The sequence below is a fragment of the Oncorhynchus mykiss genome, chromosome 17 (genome assembly GCF_057628025.1).
Source record: "Oncorhynchus mykiss isolate SJ-2025 chromosome 17, ASM5762802v1, whole genome shotgun sequence".
NCBI classification, from domain to species: domain Eukaryota; kingdom Metazoa; phylum Chordata; class Actinopteri; order Salmoniformes; family Salmonidae; genus Oncorhynchus; species Oncorhynchus mykiss.
Genome location: NC_143038.1, coordinates 17419805 through 17434623, shown reverse-complemented (window position 1 = coordinate 17434623; position 14819 = coordinate 17419805). Strand labels below are relative to the sequence as shown.

Sequence of the window (14819 nt, the reverse complement as noted above, 5' to 3'; positions counted from 1 at the left end):
AGTTTCCGCTTTGGGTAAGAATTAGCTTCACCGCTTTTCTCCCATTGTCTCCTTTTGTGGCTAGTGCCACACGGCTAGCTGCAGAGTCTTAGCTAGCTTAGCTGCAAGGCTTAACTAACCTGGCTATCACGCCACAAGGCTAGCTATCCTACCAACTGGTTATTCTACCTGGAAGGGTAGAATTACTAGTTCACTCTTATTTAGCTTTAACCACTACCGCCGTTGACTAGACCGACTGTCCTAGTGTCACTGCCTATCGGTCAGGAACCGCACTTTTGTTCATCACAAGACCAACATAGCATTAGTTTCCTTTGGATAACTTTGTGCTAACTAGCTAGGCTATTAGCCCACGTGGTGAACGCTCACTATGTTCACATTGTTAAAGGACTAGCTGTTTTTTGGAGCCATAGAACCGGCTAGCTAGGCCCAGGGGGCAACAAGCAAGGCCCCGGCTTTTTGCTACTAACACATTGCGTCGGAGAGTACACAGAGCAGCCCAATGTGGTTTGTCGCCACGCTTAACTTGAGCCCTCGTGGACCGATGTCTTGTATGTCTAACCCGAGGACCTTCATCCACTTTTTCAGGGCTTGGCCCCAGAATAGTCATCATTGAGGACGATGGTAAGGGTATGTCCAACCTCCTCCAGGCTGCCAAGCAGGAAGAGGACGAGGAGGTGAAAACGGGGCATCAACGGTAGATAACAGAAATTTGCTCATTAACGACTTCAAACGGGCAGCGACCATACACAGAGTGGCCCGAACCCGTGGGGGGTGGCAACGCAGAAAGGGACTGGTACGACGGGGGAAGCTTCCCTTTTGCAACATCCCAGGCAGACAACTTCTCCCAGCCATCCCAGTTTACATGGTGGAAACCAAACTTTTTGTCAACATGAATGTCAAAGACATGGAGGAGCTGGCCAACCACCTCAACCCCAGTGCCTCGTCAATGACAGGCACTTCTCTCCCTGTTAAGGCAGACTACTTCTCCATGTCTATCACCCAAAAGGTGTACATGTCTCCTGCACATTCTGTATGGTTGTTGAACATTACGTCCCTACTACTGGCGTACCAGGCTGATTTGATGTTGGAGGTGCACAGTCTCCTATCGATTGGCAAGCCTAACCCAGACATTTGGCCTTTTTTTGCCTTTACCTCCCTTATCTCACCTCATTTGCTCACATCGTATATAGACTTGTTTATACTCTATTGTTGACTGTATGTTTGTTTTACTCCATGTGTAACTCTGTGTATTTGTATGTGTCAAACTGCTTTGCTTTATCTTGGCCAGGTCGCAATTGTAAATGAGAACTTGTTCTCAACTTGCCTACCTGGTTAAATAAAGGTGGGAAAAAAAATGAAAAAGAAATTGGGATGAGATGTTTTGTCACAGACCTTAACCGCTGAGTCTCCAGAGGCACCATTGAAGGTTGTGGCCATGACATGAGCCTTGCAGTGGAAGGGGAGAGGGCCCTGTGGCTCAACCTGTCCAGCCTGTCAGACAGAGAAAGCAGATTTCCTTGACTCTCCTGTCGAGCTGAAGGAACTGTTTGGGCTGGCTGTCGCCGCCATGCAAACTTCAAAAGAAGAAGGGCGAAGCCTTCAACTTCTGTCTGACCCGTAGACCTGGAAATCATGGCTACCCAGCCTATCCAACCACAAGCCAGGGCTTCGTGGCAGGGATAGGCCAATTCGCGTGGGAGGCCTCCAGCGACAAAGTGGGCATCGAACCCACAGTTCGTACCCACGGGTACGCCCCCTGTGGCAGAGAGGGGCAGCCAACAGTTTACTCCATGGCCTGCCTCCTCTCGGGTGGAGCACAGACTCTCCCCACCTAGGCTTAATGGTGAAATCACTCTTACACCAGGCGACACTCTTGGAAGACCGCATTGAGTTATTCCAACAGTGTCTCTCCCTCTTCCGTCTGGGGTGCTCGGTCACATTCAGGATGTGCCTACGAGTGCTGCGGTTGATGGTGTCCACATTCTCAGTAGTACCCCTTGGCCCACTGAGGATGAGAGACTTCCTGCGCGGGGTGTTTGTCCAACTCCTGTGTACACGGCATCGTCTCCATCGCCAGATAGAGGTAACTTCCGCACATCTCTCAGCTCTCCATTCTGGAAGAGTCCCTCAATCTTCATTCATGGCATTTCCCCGTGGGGTTAAAGCCATTGCAGTTCACAAGGGAAATGCAATAAACAGAGTATGGATCCCACAACTCCGCATTGCTCACATAAATGACCTAGAATTTCTGACAGGGTTGCTTTGACTGAAACATTTTCTACCCCCCCTTTCGGAATTGTCATGTCTTCATCAGAATGGACAATACGACGGTAGTGCCAGGATGGCACTCGCTCCCTGCGCTTACACAGACTATACGTCAGGATTATTATGTGGAGCACACCTAGTGTCCATAAGCACGACTCAAGTCCTGGGCGTAATGAACGTAGGAGCGGACTTATTGTCCAGAGGAAATCCCCATCTTAGGGACTGGAGACTACTTCCCCAAGTGGAGAAACAGATCTGGGAGATATACTGTCTTCGCATAACAAGAAAACGTGCGTCTGTTGTTCTTAGCACTAGCAGGAGATGCACCACTGTTGGTGGATGCGCTGGCACACCCTTGGCAGAAGATGTTGCTTTACGCTGTTCCTCCTCTCAGCCTCAAACTTCCCACTCTGGCCAGAGTGAGGGAGAAGGCTTATCCCTCATCTCTGGATATAGGATATCACTTTCCTGTTATACACCGAGCCTTGCTAACTCCTTGAGAGGTTAAATCTGGATGCGACTGGCTTGCCTCTTGGAGCCATTGAGACAATCCAGAGTGCTAGGGCCCGTTAACACGCTCACTGTATGAAAATAAGTGCTGCGTTTTTGAGAAGTGATGTGAACGAAAACAGATAATTCCATACCAATGATCTGAATCTGAGATGTTATGCTTCTTGCAGGATCTCTCGAACCGAGGGAAGGCTTTCTCCACTGTTAAGGTTTATGTAGAGCAATCTTGGCCTGTCATATAGGCTTTGACGAGAACACGGTGGGAAAACACCCCGTCATGAAGGGGGTACATTGCTTACTTCCAGTTGAAAAGCCTTTAACCACATCATAGGATTTGTCTATTGTGTTTGGGGCTAATTCACAGCAACCTTTGGAGATGAAAGCATGGAGATAAATAATCTCTCCCTTAAAACCGCTTTACTGTTTGCCCTTCCCTCTGCAAAATGTACAAGTGGCAACATGCACTGTCAGTTTACCATTCGTGCCTGCAGTTTGTCCAGGGCTTTTCCAAGGTCACCTTGTTGTCTAACCCCGCCTTAATGCACAAGATTAGTGTCAAATACAATTGACTCATCTTGGAGCTTGTGGCTTTTTCACCCACCACCTTTCCTTTCTATGGAAGAGGAGCGGTTACACCATTTGGGTTCGTTATGCGCGTAGCGCATATACATGGATAGGACGAGAGCATTGCACAAGAGCAACCAACTCTTTTGTGTCCTGGGCTCGTCCACAGTTATCACATTGGATTGTGGAAGCTATTATATCGGCATATAATAGAAATAGCCTACGGGCTCACTCCACCAGAGGTATGGCTACCTCTTGGGCACTCTTCAATGGCATGTCCTTGCAGGAGATTTGCAATGCAGCTTGTTGGGCATCGCCTCATACTTTTATGAGGTTCTACTGATGAGACGTCACTGTTCTTAGTGTCAGGACCTCCGAGGTTTGATATTAAGACTGCCTGGCTTCAGAGAGCGTGTGCGATACGGGAGTTGGCCATATCCCACTATTGAGAAGTCAAAATGAATCATTGAAAGAGAACTCAAGGTTACTTGCAAAAACCCAGTTCTCTGATTTTATGAGTGAGACATCAACACATTCCCGTACTCGCAAGACAATGAGGAAGTTCGGGCAGGCAATGGCTCTTTAGCATGAGGGGAGGGGCTCCCTTAAGTTTCCATCAGGAGTGTGACACTAAAGACTCGTGGCGAGCAGAATTAACCACCTCTGCATCATTCAAGACTTTTGCTTTGTGAGGTGTTAAGGTTAGCCATTGTTATGTAAATGAGTTAAGTAGTACACAGGGCCATGGCCCATGGCATGCATAGATGGACACAGTCTGAGCCTTTTGGGTAAAACACAGGTAAGGTCTTCAATGGAAATGCACCATATGCTACTGCTACATGGGGGTGTAGCAAAGATACTGGTAACGAGCTTCTATCTGTGGGTTAAGTGCTGCCGGATCAAAGTTTGGATCAAGCTGAATCAATGTCTCTCAAGATCACTTAATTTGTATTTTAAATAGGCTTAACATAATGAATATACATAGCATAAGGTTACCTTTAGACCAAAAATACCACTTAATTTCTTATGTAGGCTACACTTACTGTACATGTACAACCTTTTATTTGCATTATTATAATCATCCACTTTGTCACATATGCGTTATTTGAATCGAGCATCAGCACTGAAGTTTTTTCCGCAACAAAAAAGCTTGGCACGGTGCAAGCTTGAACCCGTGCTTAATGTGTTTTACGTCTTTTACGATGTACAATAAACTTGCACGCTGTAAGGACCTCATTTATATTTTTTCCTTAAAAACACTGATGTGTGAAACGGATAAGCAAAAATGTGGGATTTTGTCACATATATGAAAATGTGCCTTTTTGAATGTTGCACTAGTAGCAAGTAACCTAGTAAAGGATGCATCATGCAATATTGGCAAACTACATTTATTTACAAAGTGGAACAAAAGTAAACCTTGAATTTGGAGGATAAAAATATCCCACTGGTGGCCAAATTGACCTATTTTAAGAAATGCCATTGGTTGGTGGATATAAAGTCTAAGATCTTGATAGGAATTTGTTAGTCACTGGCCAACTCGTCAGGTTAGCTTAGGGCGAAATGTGCCAGGTGATCTTATGGGAACAGCTATACATGTAGCGTTATACCAAGTGCCACAACGTCTGATTTTAAAATGTCTGATGTGGATTTTGAGACAGAGAAAAATATTCAACTGGAGGCTCTATTCAATCGATCACTGAAGCGTTACAGATTGCGGAGCTCTTTGTGGGCTATACTCGGCCTTGTCTCAGGATGGTAAGTTGGTGGTTGAAGATATCCCTCTAGTGGTGTGGGGGCTGTGCTTTGGCAAAGTGGGTGGGGTTATATCCTGTCTGTTTGGCCCTGTCCGGGGGTATCATCGGATGGGGCCACAGTGTCTCCTGACCCCTCCCGTCTCAGCTTCCAGTATTTATGCTGCAGTAGTTTGTGTCGGGGGGCTACGGTCAGTCTGTTATATCTGGAGTATTTCTCCTGTCTTATCCGGTGTCCTGTGTGAATTTAAGTATGCTCTCTCTAATTCTCTCTTTCTTTCTTTCTTTCTTTTTCTCAGAGGACCTAAGCCTCAGGACTACCTGGCATGATGACTCCTTGCTGTCCCAAGTCCACCTGGCCGTGCTGCTGCTCCAGTTTCAACTGTTCTGCCTGCGGCTATGGAACCCTGACCTGTTCACCAGACGTGCTACCTGTCCCAGACCTGCTGTTTTCAGCTCTCTAGAGACAGCAGGAGCGGTAGAGATACTCTCAATGACATTTACTCCCGAGGGTGCTAACTTGTTGCACCCTCGACAACTACTGTGATTATTATCATTTGACCATGCTGGTCATTTATGAACATTTGAACATCTTGGCCATGTTCTGTTATAATCTCCACCCGGCACAGCCAGCAGAGGACTGGCCACCCCTCATAGCCTGGTTCTTCTCTAGGTTTCTTCCTAGGTTTTGGCCTTTCTAGGGAGTTTTTCCTAGCCACTGTGCTTCTACACCTGCATTGCTTGCTGTTTGGGGTTTTAGGCTGGGTTTCTGTACAGCACTTTGATATATCAGCTGATGTTAGAAGGGCCATATAAATACATTTGATTTGAATGGGAATCCAATCTCCTACAAAACCTAATTGGAACAGTATTATGTCAAAAGAGATGGAATCTCTGCTACCACAGGGATCGCTCCTCAATCATGTTCTTATAAACCAACATGAAGGATGAATGCCAATTTTATTGATCAAGGAACAAATGCTTCACCATACAGACCATTGGACAAAAGTAAAAAATAAATAGTACACACAACCTGACAAATCTACAGCCTCAAATTAAACTTTCCTTAGTCGTCTTAGTGAAGGGAACCAGCATGAATGTTAGTAGAGACTGAAAAGCAAACAAACGTGTGACCATTTGCTGTGTTTATATGTAGCCCTACCCTTACTCATGTTTTATAGAAACTGTAGATGATGTACTTCATAACACTACCATAATTTAATAGGGAAATTATGGCTATTTACAAAAACATATCTACACTACCATTCAAAAGTTTGGGGTCACTTAGAAATGTCCTTGTTTTTAAAAGAAAAGTCAATTAAAATAACATCAAATTGATCAGAAATACAGTGTAGACATTGTTAATGACGATTGTAGCTAGAAACTGTAGATATTCCATTAAAAATCATCTTAGGCATACCAAGGTTCATTATCAACAACCATGACTCCTGTTAGTGATAGAATCCTATCAAGGCATGTTTATTTTTCAGATCACATTCTTCTTTTCATAACTTAAATCCTTAGCAACAATGATAAATAAATCCCAATACATGTAACGGCATCGTCACAGCTATCAGCATAATACATAATACAGTTCCTTTTGCGATTTACAAAAATATCTCAAAAGCCTTTTTTCGTCACTGTAGAATAGTGTTATTGTAAAGTAACTTCATTTCCATTGAGAAATAGACTGTCCTTTAGCAAGCAAGCCTCTTAAAATATTTATTATATCAGGAAAATGTACTTCCACTGGATAGTTGTTAGTCTTGTGTTAGCGTGCATACAATCATGAACAGAGTGTTAAGTGCACACCAACTTAAAAGGGAAACAGACGTTACAGAACAGAATAGACACAGAAAAGCTACAATATCTCCAGCATGTAGCTATGGTTTTTAAACAGGGACAAACCACAATACAATGGTAATTTCAGTGTGTCTACAGAGGAAACTGTACTGCTAATAACAAGACAACCACGGTACATGTTTTTATTTTCCTACCTGATAGAATGTTACCAATAGCCACAGCTTTCATAGATCAGCTTCATCAACAGATCGAAATGCTTAAAGTTGCAAACTAATACAATGCAAAAAAAACAAACAGATGTACTTTTAAAAAAAAAACAAGTACACCTGAGACTTGAACATTTCCTTAAGTCACTGCTCTAGTTCTATTTCTTTGCTGCATGTCAGGCTTGCTACTGCATGTTCCTGATGCAAATTGGTAAAACATCCTTTTTTTGTTACAACAAATCATTTTGCACAGAGACGATTCGTCCCGTTCCAAAACATGATAATAATAGTAATACAAAAACACAGGTATACAGTGACCTCTAGCAGATCTTCACTATCAGTGCACCTCATTTGTTGGACTAGTCAGTGGAGCCATACGCTTGGGCCTGGTTAATTTTTGGTCCCTAGTCTTTTCCATTTGGACCCATCCCTATGGTGTTCACAGATCTGAAAGAACTGGCTAGGTTTATGAAGAAATACTTAGAATGCTCCACTTAAAAGTATTAGGGAGATATAGTCAATGAACGGTAGTGATGGCTCTTCTTACCCAGTGATTTTAGTTATCTATTTCTCCCTTTGTTCTGTTATCCACTTTTTTTCTGTTTTGGACTGGATTATTTCATGAAATTGTGTTAGCTAATCCAAGTTCCTCATTTTAAAAGGCTAATTGGTCATTTGAAAACCCTTTTGCAATTATGTTATTTTATCTTTATTTAACTAGGCAAGTCAGTTAAGATCAAATTCTTATTTTCAATGACAGCGTAGGAACAGTGGGTTAACTGCCTTGTTCAGGGGCAGAACGACAGATTTTTACCTTGTCAGCTCGGGGATTCGATCTTGCAACCTTTCGGTTACCAGTCCGCTCCGTTGGCACAGCTGAAAACGGTTGTCCTGATTAAGAAAGCAATAAAACGGGCCTTCTTTAGACTAGTTGAGTATCTGGAGCATCAGCAATTGTGGGTTCGATTAGTTTTATTGCTTCTTTAATAGGAAAAACAGTTTCCAGCTGTGCTAACATAATTGCAAAAGGGTTTTGTAATGATCAATTAGCCTTTTAAAATGATAAACTTGGATTAGTTAACAATATGCCATTGGAACACAGGAGTGATGGTTGCTGATAATGGGCCTACGCCTATGTAGATATTCCATAAAGAAATCTGCCGTTTCCAGCTACAATACTCATTTACAACATCAACACTGTCTACACAGTATTTCTGATCAATTTGATGTTATTTTAATTGACTTTTCTTTCAAAAACAAGGACATTTCTAAGTGACCCCAAACTTTTGAATGTTAGTGTATATAGAAATCTAATCATAAACTTTTAGCAAACCATTCCCGATCCCGAATCCTTCTATCAAGGCATGTTTATTTTCATAACTTAAATCCTTAGCAACAGTTATAAAATAAAAAGTCTGTTCATGATAAATAAAAAAATCACAATAAATGTAACGGCATCGTCACAGCTTTCAACATAATACATAATCGGTATCACATCTGGAATAGGCTGTATCACTGAAAACAGTTCCTCTTGCGATTTACAAAAATATCTCAAAGCCTTTTTTCGTCACTGTAGAATAGTGTTATTGTAAAGTAACTTCATTTCCATTGAGAAATAGACTGTCCTTTAGCAAGCAAGCCTCTTAAAATATTTATTATACTGTCAGGAAAATGTACTTCCACTGGATAGTTGTTAGTCTTGTGTTAGCGTGCATACAATCATGAACAGAGTGTTAAGTGCACACCAACTTAAAAGGGAAACAGACGTTACAGAACAGAGTAGACACAGAAAAGCTACAATATCTCCAGCGTGTAGCTATGGTTTTTAAACAGGGACAAACCACAATACAATGGTAATTTCAGTGTGTCTACAGAGGAAACTGTACTGCTAATAACAAGACAACCACGGTACATGTTTTTATTTTCCTACCTGATAGAATGTTACCAATAGCCACAGCTTTCATAGATCAGCTTCATCAACAGATCGAAATGCTTAAAGTTGCAAACTAATACAATGCAAAAAAAAACAAACAGATGTACTTTTTTTTTAAACAAGTACACCTGAGACTTGAACATTTCCTTAAGTCACTGCTCTAGTTCTATTTCTTTGCTGCATGTCAGGCTTGCTATTGCATGTTCCTGATGCAAATTGGTAAAACATCCTTTTTTTGTTACAACAAATCATTTTGCACAGAGACGATTCGTCTCGTTCCAAAACATGATAATAATAGTAATACAAAAACACAGGTATACAGTGACCTCTAGCAGATCCTCACTATCAGTGCACCTCATTTGTTGGACTAGTCAGTGGAGCCACACTCTTGGGCCTGGTACATTTTTTGGTCCATTTGGCCAAATCCCTATGGTGTTCACAGATCTGAAAGGACTGGCTAGGTTTATAAAGAAATACTTAGAATGCTCCACTTAAAAGTATTAGGGCGATAAAGCCATCACTAGTGTATATTGACAATACTTACCCAGTGATTTAATACTTCAGGAAAGTTACATTTAATTCTGCCTAATGTACCGGTTATCCACTTTTTTTGTTGTTTTGGACTGGATTATTTCAAATTCATGAAATTGTGGTAATTTAAGATATATATGAAATGATATACATAGTTGTGCGTTCATTTATTTCTACCCAGTGCCTTTTATGGAAGTATTTGATTGCGTTTTCATGTGTTTTGTGCTTGAAGTGCATTAAGAAAAGAACTTGCACACTGCCTTTGAAATGTCATCACAATTTCCCAGGGTATAACTGTGAACACCAAATGGGGAAGTTGCTATGCGGGCTGAGAAAAGAATCCGAGAGCCAATTTGCATCAGACAGACGACACCTGGCTGATTGCACTTCAAAATCAGAGACACACACTGCACCCAAACTGATGTGACAAAAATAAATGGAAGCATCGCTATTCATTGGTGCTGTATATCTGAACAATTACCTTCCATAGGTATGACTCCTGAAGAGCAAAAATACTACATTTTTAATCTACACTTCATTTCTATTCCTTCAGAGAAAGCATAGAAAAACAGCTAATGCATTGGGACTTGGCTTTTCCAGAGATGCATATATCGTACTTCTGACTGGAGGATTTTAAGGGTAGAGAGTACTTGAGGCAAGACCAGTTTCTTCATGTCTCCCAGCTTTTCCCTGGATCTACAACATAGGCTAAACTATTGTACTATTGTGTAAATGTTGAAGTTATCCAAGGTGAACAGAACCCAGTTAGAGTAGAAGTGGCCTATTTGAACTATGCACCGACAAGAAAATGTGCTTCCTATTTCAGGTGTATATGTTCATATGTTTAAGGTGGTAGAGGTAAAATAAAAAATAAAAAGACAAAATAAAAACTGTACAACGTTAGTGGCTGCAAGAGTCACCAAGCCATCCATGACTGACCCTTTGGAAACTGAGATGGACAGGATGGAGGGGAGCAGCAAGACCAGGTGACCGACAGGGCATCACAGGCAGGAGGACAGTAGACAAATGCCATGGCAACACAAGTCACACCAGAAACCCCACAATCCATCTGAGCGGAACCCTGGTCTGCTTGGCATGCCATGCCCACTGCCGCCTTTGGAATATCGATGACACAACAGAGGGCCGATGTGATGGCCCTGATATCCTCCAACAGTGCCCATTCAGTGACGCGAGACACATGAAGTTAAAAAAATAAAAATAATAATACACAAACTTGACAGTGACTGCATCATGTTTTTATACGTCATGTTAAGATGGTGTCTCCAACCACATGGCTAGGATGTTCAGTGGCAGAGTGAATATCTTAGGACGAACATAAGATATCAAAGAAAAAAGGGGCAAGCAAAGTCATTTTGTTCATAAGCTATGAGAAAGAAGACCTAATGCAGGGTACTTTGCACATTGACAAGAATGAACCAAGTTTAGTTTGAGTACGAGTCTGTAGACCCATAAAAGTGAAATGGGACCTGTGCTTGGAGCAGGATTTCATTAGAGGCTTTGTAGCCTAATTTTCATGACCTCTCCACCAGTCCTGAGCCACACTGATGGGGATTTAGTAAGGAAACATGGATGAAAAGAAACCCAAACCAGGCACAATTTTGACCCCCTCTTTCAAATAAGAGACACAAAAACAGTTGGCATATTTTGGGATATGTACAAAGTCTAGGCTATTGTATGGTTTCTTTCCTGGGACTCCATCTTTTTGGATTGGATGAAAACCAGTGTTGGACTTGTGCTCCATAGAAGCTCCATAAAAGTGTAGGACTCCAGTAGATAAATAAATAAAACAAGGGGCGTCAACACCCAGATTCATATCGCGCTGATAGGTGTTCAAAATACACAGAGGGGAGTTTGAAGAATCCGCAGAGACAAGCTCCAAATTATACTTAACAAAACCATTCACAATTACACTGTGTGTGTGTGTGTGTGTGTGTGTGTGTGGTGATGTAACTGGCATTTTCTGGTAATGCCAATGTGCAGAGGCACAACTGAAAAAAGATGGGGGAGGAATGACTGCAAATTGTTTTAGAATCCAAAGTGAAGTTGGTGGTTTGTTGTTCGTGTCTGGGATTCATCCTCTCCAAAATCCCTCTCTCACCATCTTTCGCTCTTTCCCCTTCTCCGCTGGTAGTGTTACTGGTGGACCTCGTTGGCTATGAGGCTGTCTTCACCGGACTGGAAGTCAGCTTCATTGAGACTATTCCCAGTGTTGATCATCTCCTCATCCTGTGAGGACCCCCGATCTTCCTCCCCACTGCCTGTGCAAGCATCATCCATGATTGGGTCCTGTAAAACCTGGGCAATGTACGTTGGTTGCTAAGGAGAAAAGAAACAAACATTCAATGTTATGAAGGATCCTGCACGTCACCATTAATATGTTTATAAATGGCATTGTGAGAAGTTAAAGGTGTTTGAATTTGTACTGATAATTTCAACTTCCACTTGTTTTTGAAAGAATACTCCTTAGCTTTGTATTGCTTCATACTTCATCATAATACATACATACATACATACATACATACATACATACATACATTACATACATTACATACATTACATACATTACATACATACATACATTACATACATACATACATTACATACATACATACATACATACATACATTACATACATTACATACATTACATACATTACATACATACATACATACATTACATACATTACATACATTACATACATTACATACATACATACATACATACATACATACATACATACATACATACATTACATACATACATACATACATACATACATACATTACATACATTACATACATTACATACATTACATACATTACATACATTACATACATTACATACATTACATACATACATACATACATACATACATTACATACATTACATACATTACATACATACATACATTACATACATACATACATACATACATACATACATACAATGGTTGAGTTCCTGCCTGACTACATTGCAGATCAATGCCAGCTCTTACAAGCCCTGGATAGGTATTTAACATATCAGTTAAACACATCATATGATATAGCAAAAGGATGCCTGACTGCGTAGTCGACAACCATTGGTTGATGCAATACAACGCCTGCGCATCTAGTCGGGCAGAAAATCGCCCATTCTATGCGAGAAATGTTCACATGTTCAACTGCCAAGAATGTGAACCAATAGTAAATCAGCAAGACACTGCTGTTTGTTTACATTGAATATGATCAGAATGACTACTGAACAAGCAACTTCAAAGTTCTTTATCTTTCTCTTATTCTTTCTTCTCTCTTTTTCTCTATTACAGATATTATAATTGACATTAAGACCTATTTAAAAGGGCTGCTGACTCCAAACCATCACTGGGACAGGGAATACACAGGGAGCAAATTGTCAAAAGTCTATAATAATGATGGATTGGATTTGTATTGCCCCTTTCAACCAACTTCGGTACTCAAAGCGCTTTACATCATAAGGGGGAAACTCACCTCATCCACCACCAATGTGTGGCACCCACCTGGGTAATGCACAGCAACCATTTTGTGCCAGAACCCTCACCACACATCAGCTAGCATGGTGGAGAGGTGAAGAGTGAAATATGCCAATTAGGGGATGATTAGTTGGCCATGATGGAATTTAGCCAGGACACCCCTACTCTTGCGATAAGTGCTGTGGGACTTTTAACAACCACAGAGTTAGGACACCCATTTAAAGTCCCATCTGAAAGATGCAAGCCTAAGCAGTGCAATGTCCCCTTCACTGCCCTGGGGTATTGGGATTTGATCTTAAGACCCGAGGTGAAGTGTCCCATACTGGCCCTCCAACACCTCTTCCAGTAGCATCTAGTCTCCCATCCAATCCAGGGATCGACCAGGGCCGACCCTGCTTAGCTTCAGAAGCAAGACAGAAGTGGGATGCAGAGTGGTATGCTGCTGATGAAAAGCTGACAGGGAGATGGTACGTAGTTGCATTGACAAGGAGACAAACATTTATATACAGCCAAGTCGGGCATCAGAACCCGACTCGTCAGAATTTCTACTATAACACAAGCAATTTAGCACTTGCAAACATAGCGTGATAGCAGGTCGAGCTGGTGATTTTCATGTCATGTAAAATTAAAGGAACATTTCATATTCATCATTTTCAGCACCTCCCCAACATCAGCATATATAATAATATATTCTATTTAGCTGACGCTTTTATCCAAAGCAACTTAGTCATATGTGCATACATTTCACGTATGTGTGCTCTTGGGAAACGAACCCACATGAAAATGGTGTGTATCTATGTTTCGTACTCAAAAAGATAAAGAGGAAGAAAAGTATTTCCGATGACATGATCCGAAAACACTTGACATGGGCCGCGTTCGGGAGCATCAAAACCGTGATGCATCATTGTGACTAACTGATCTACAAATAATATTGAGTAGTTATTTATGATGCAAGCTGATTTGTAGATCAGTCAACTTGCTTTTCAAAGTCGGCTGCAATGTCAAAGTACTGTATAGCTTCAAAAAAAATATTAAAGCTATAACTTTGATCTCACAGACGGTTTGTCCTTGCACCGATAGCTCGGTCTATGAATTTGAGTGGTTACATTTCTCCAGTCTCATCTTTTTTTCATTTTCCAAAACAATGGCGGGTGGCTGCTTTGTTGTTTTTTTGAATCCCAGATTTGGACCAAAGTCAGATTGTTTGTCAAGGGAGCAAACAAACACACGTTCGTTGGAACACTGGACAAAATTACGCATTGCGATAACGTTGGGCCAATCTCACTGTGCCATCTGGACAGTTCCATTCTAGTCCCCCACAATTCAACAGCTTGGAATACTAAAAAAAAAAATGATCTGCTTACCTGAGACTTATTAGAAGGAGAGGAGAAGGTGCGGACTGGAGGGCGGCCATTTTCAACCACGTCAACATCTGTTTCCTTGGTGTCAATCTGTTTAAGGCCAGAGGAGGGAAGAAAAGGGGGAAAGAAGGGGAAAGAGCTGTCAGAGAGTCTCCTCTATGGTACTACTTGGCCTAAGTCTGCTACCTGAATTGAAGGACTGGACACTTGGCGTGTTGGTGAGCCGTACCTTGAGCACAGTGACCCGTACCTTGTAGTTGTGAGCGCTGAGGTACTTGAAGTGGCCGAAGCAGACGTGCGACAGGCATACCACAATGGTGATGATTAGGACCACCAAAGTGAACATGGACGTGGGGGTTACAAAGCCTGGGTTTTAAAAAAGTGCAA

At 41.8% G+C, this 14819-nt stretch overlaps 1 protein-coding gene across 5 annotated transcripts in view; it reads right to left on the bottom strand.

Annotated features, from left to right (window-relative positions):
- Window positions 1-6786: 6786 nt before the first annotated feature.
- Window positions 6787-14819, bottom strand: part of LOC110493827 (mechanosensitive cation channel TMEM63B) — a 103157-nt gene continuing 95124 nt past the window's right edge. For 3 of the 5 annotated variants that reach the window (XM_090204947.1, XM_021568329.3, XM_090204948.1), the window contains 3 exons: window positions 14683-14798; window positions 14436-14522; window positions 6787-11900 (listed from right to left, as the gene is read on the bottom strand). In XM_090204947.1, the coding sequence (XP_090061073.1) occupies window positions 11718-11900; window positions 14436-14522; window positions 14683-14798 (386 nt within the window). In that variant the 3' untranslated portion in view covers window positions 6787-11717. Of the gene's footprint in view, window positions 11901-14435; window positions 14523-14661; window positions 14799-14819 lie in introns of all 5 variants that reach the window. The other 2 variants (XM_021568331.3, XM_021568328.3) reach the window with 1 other exon arrangement.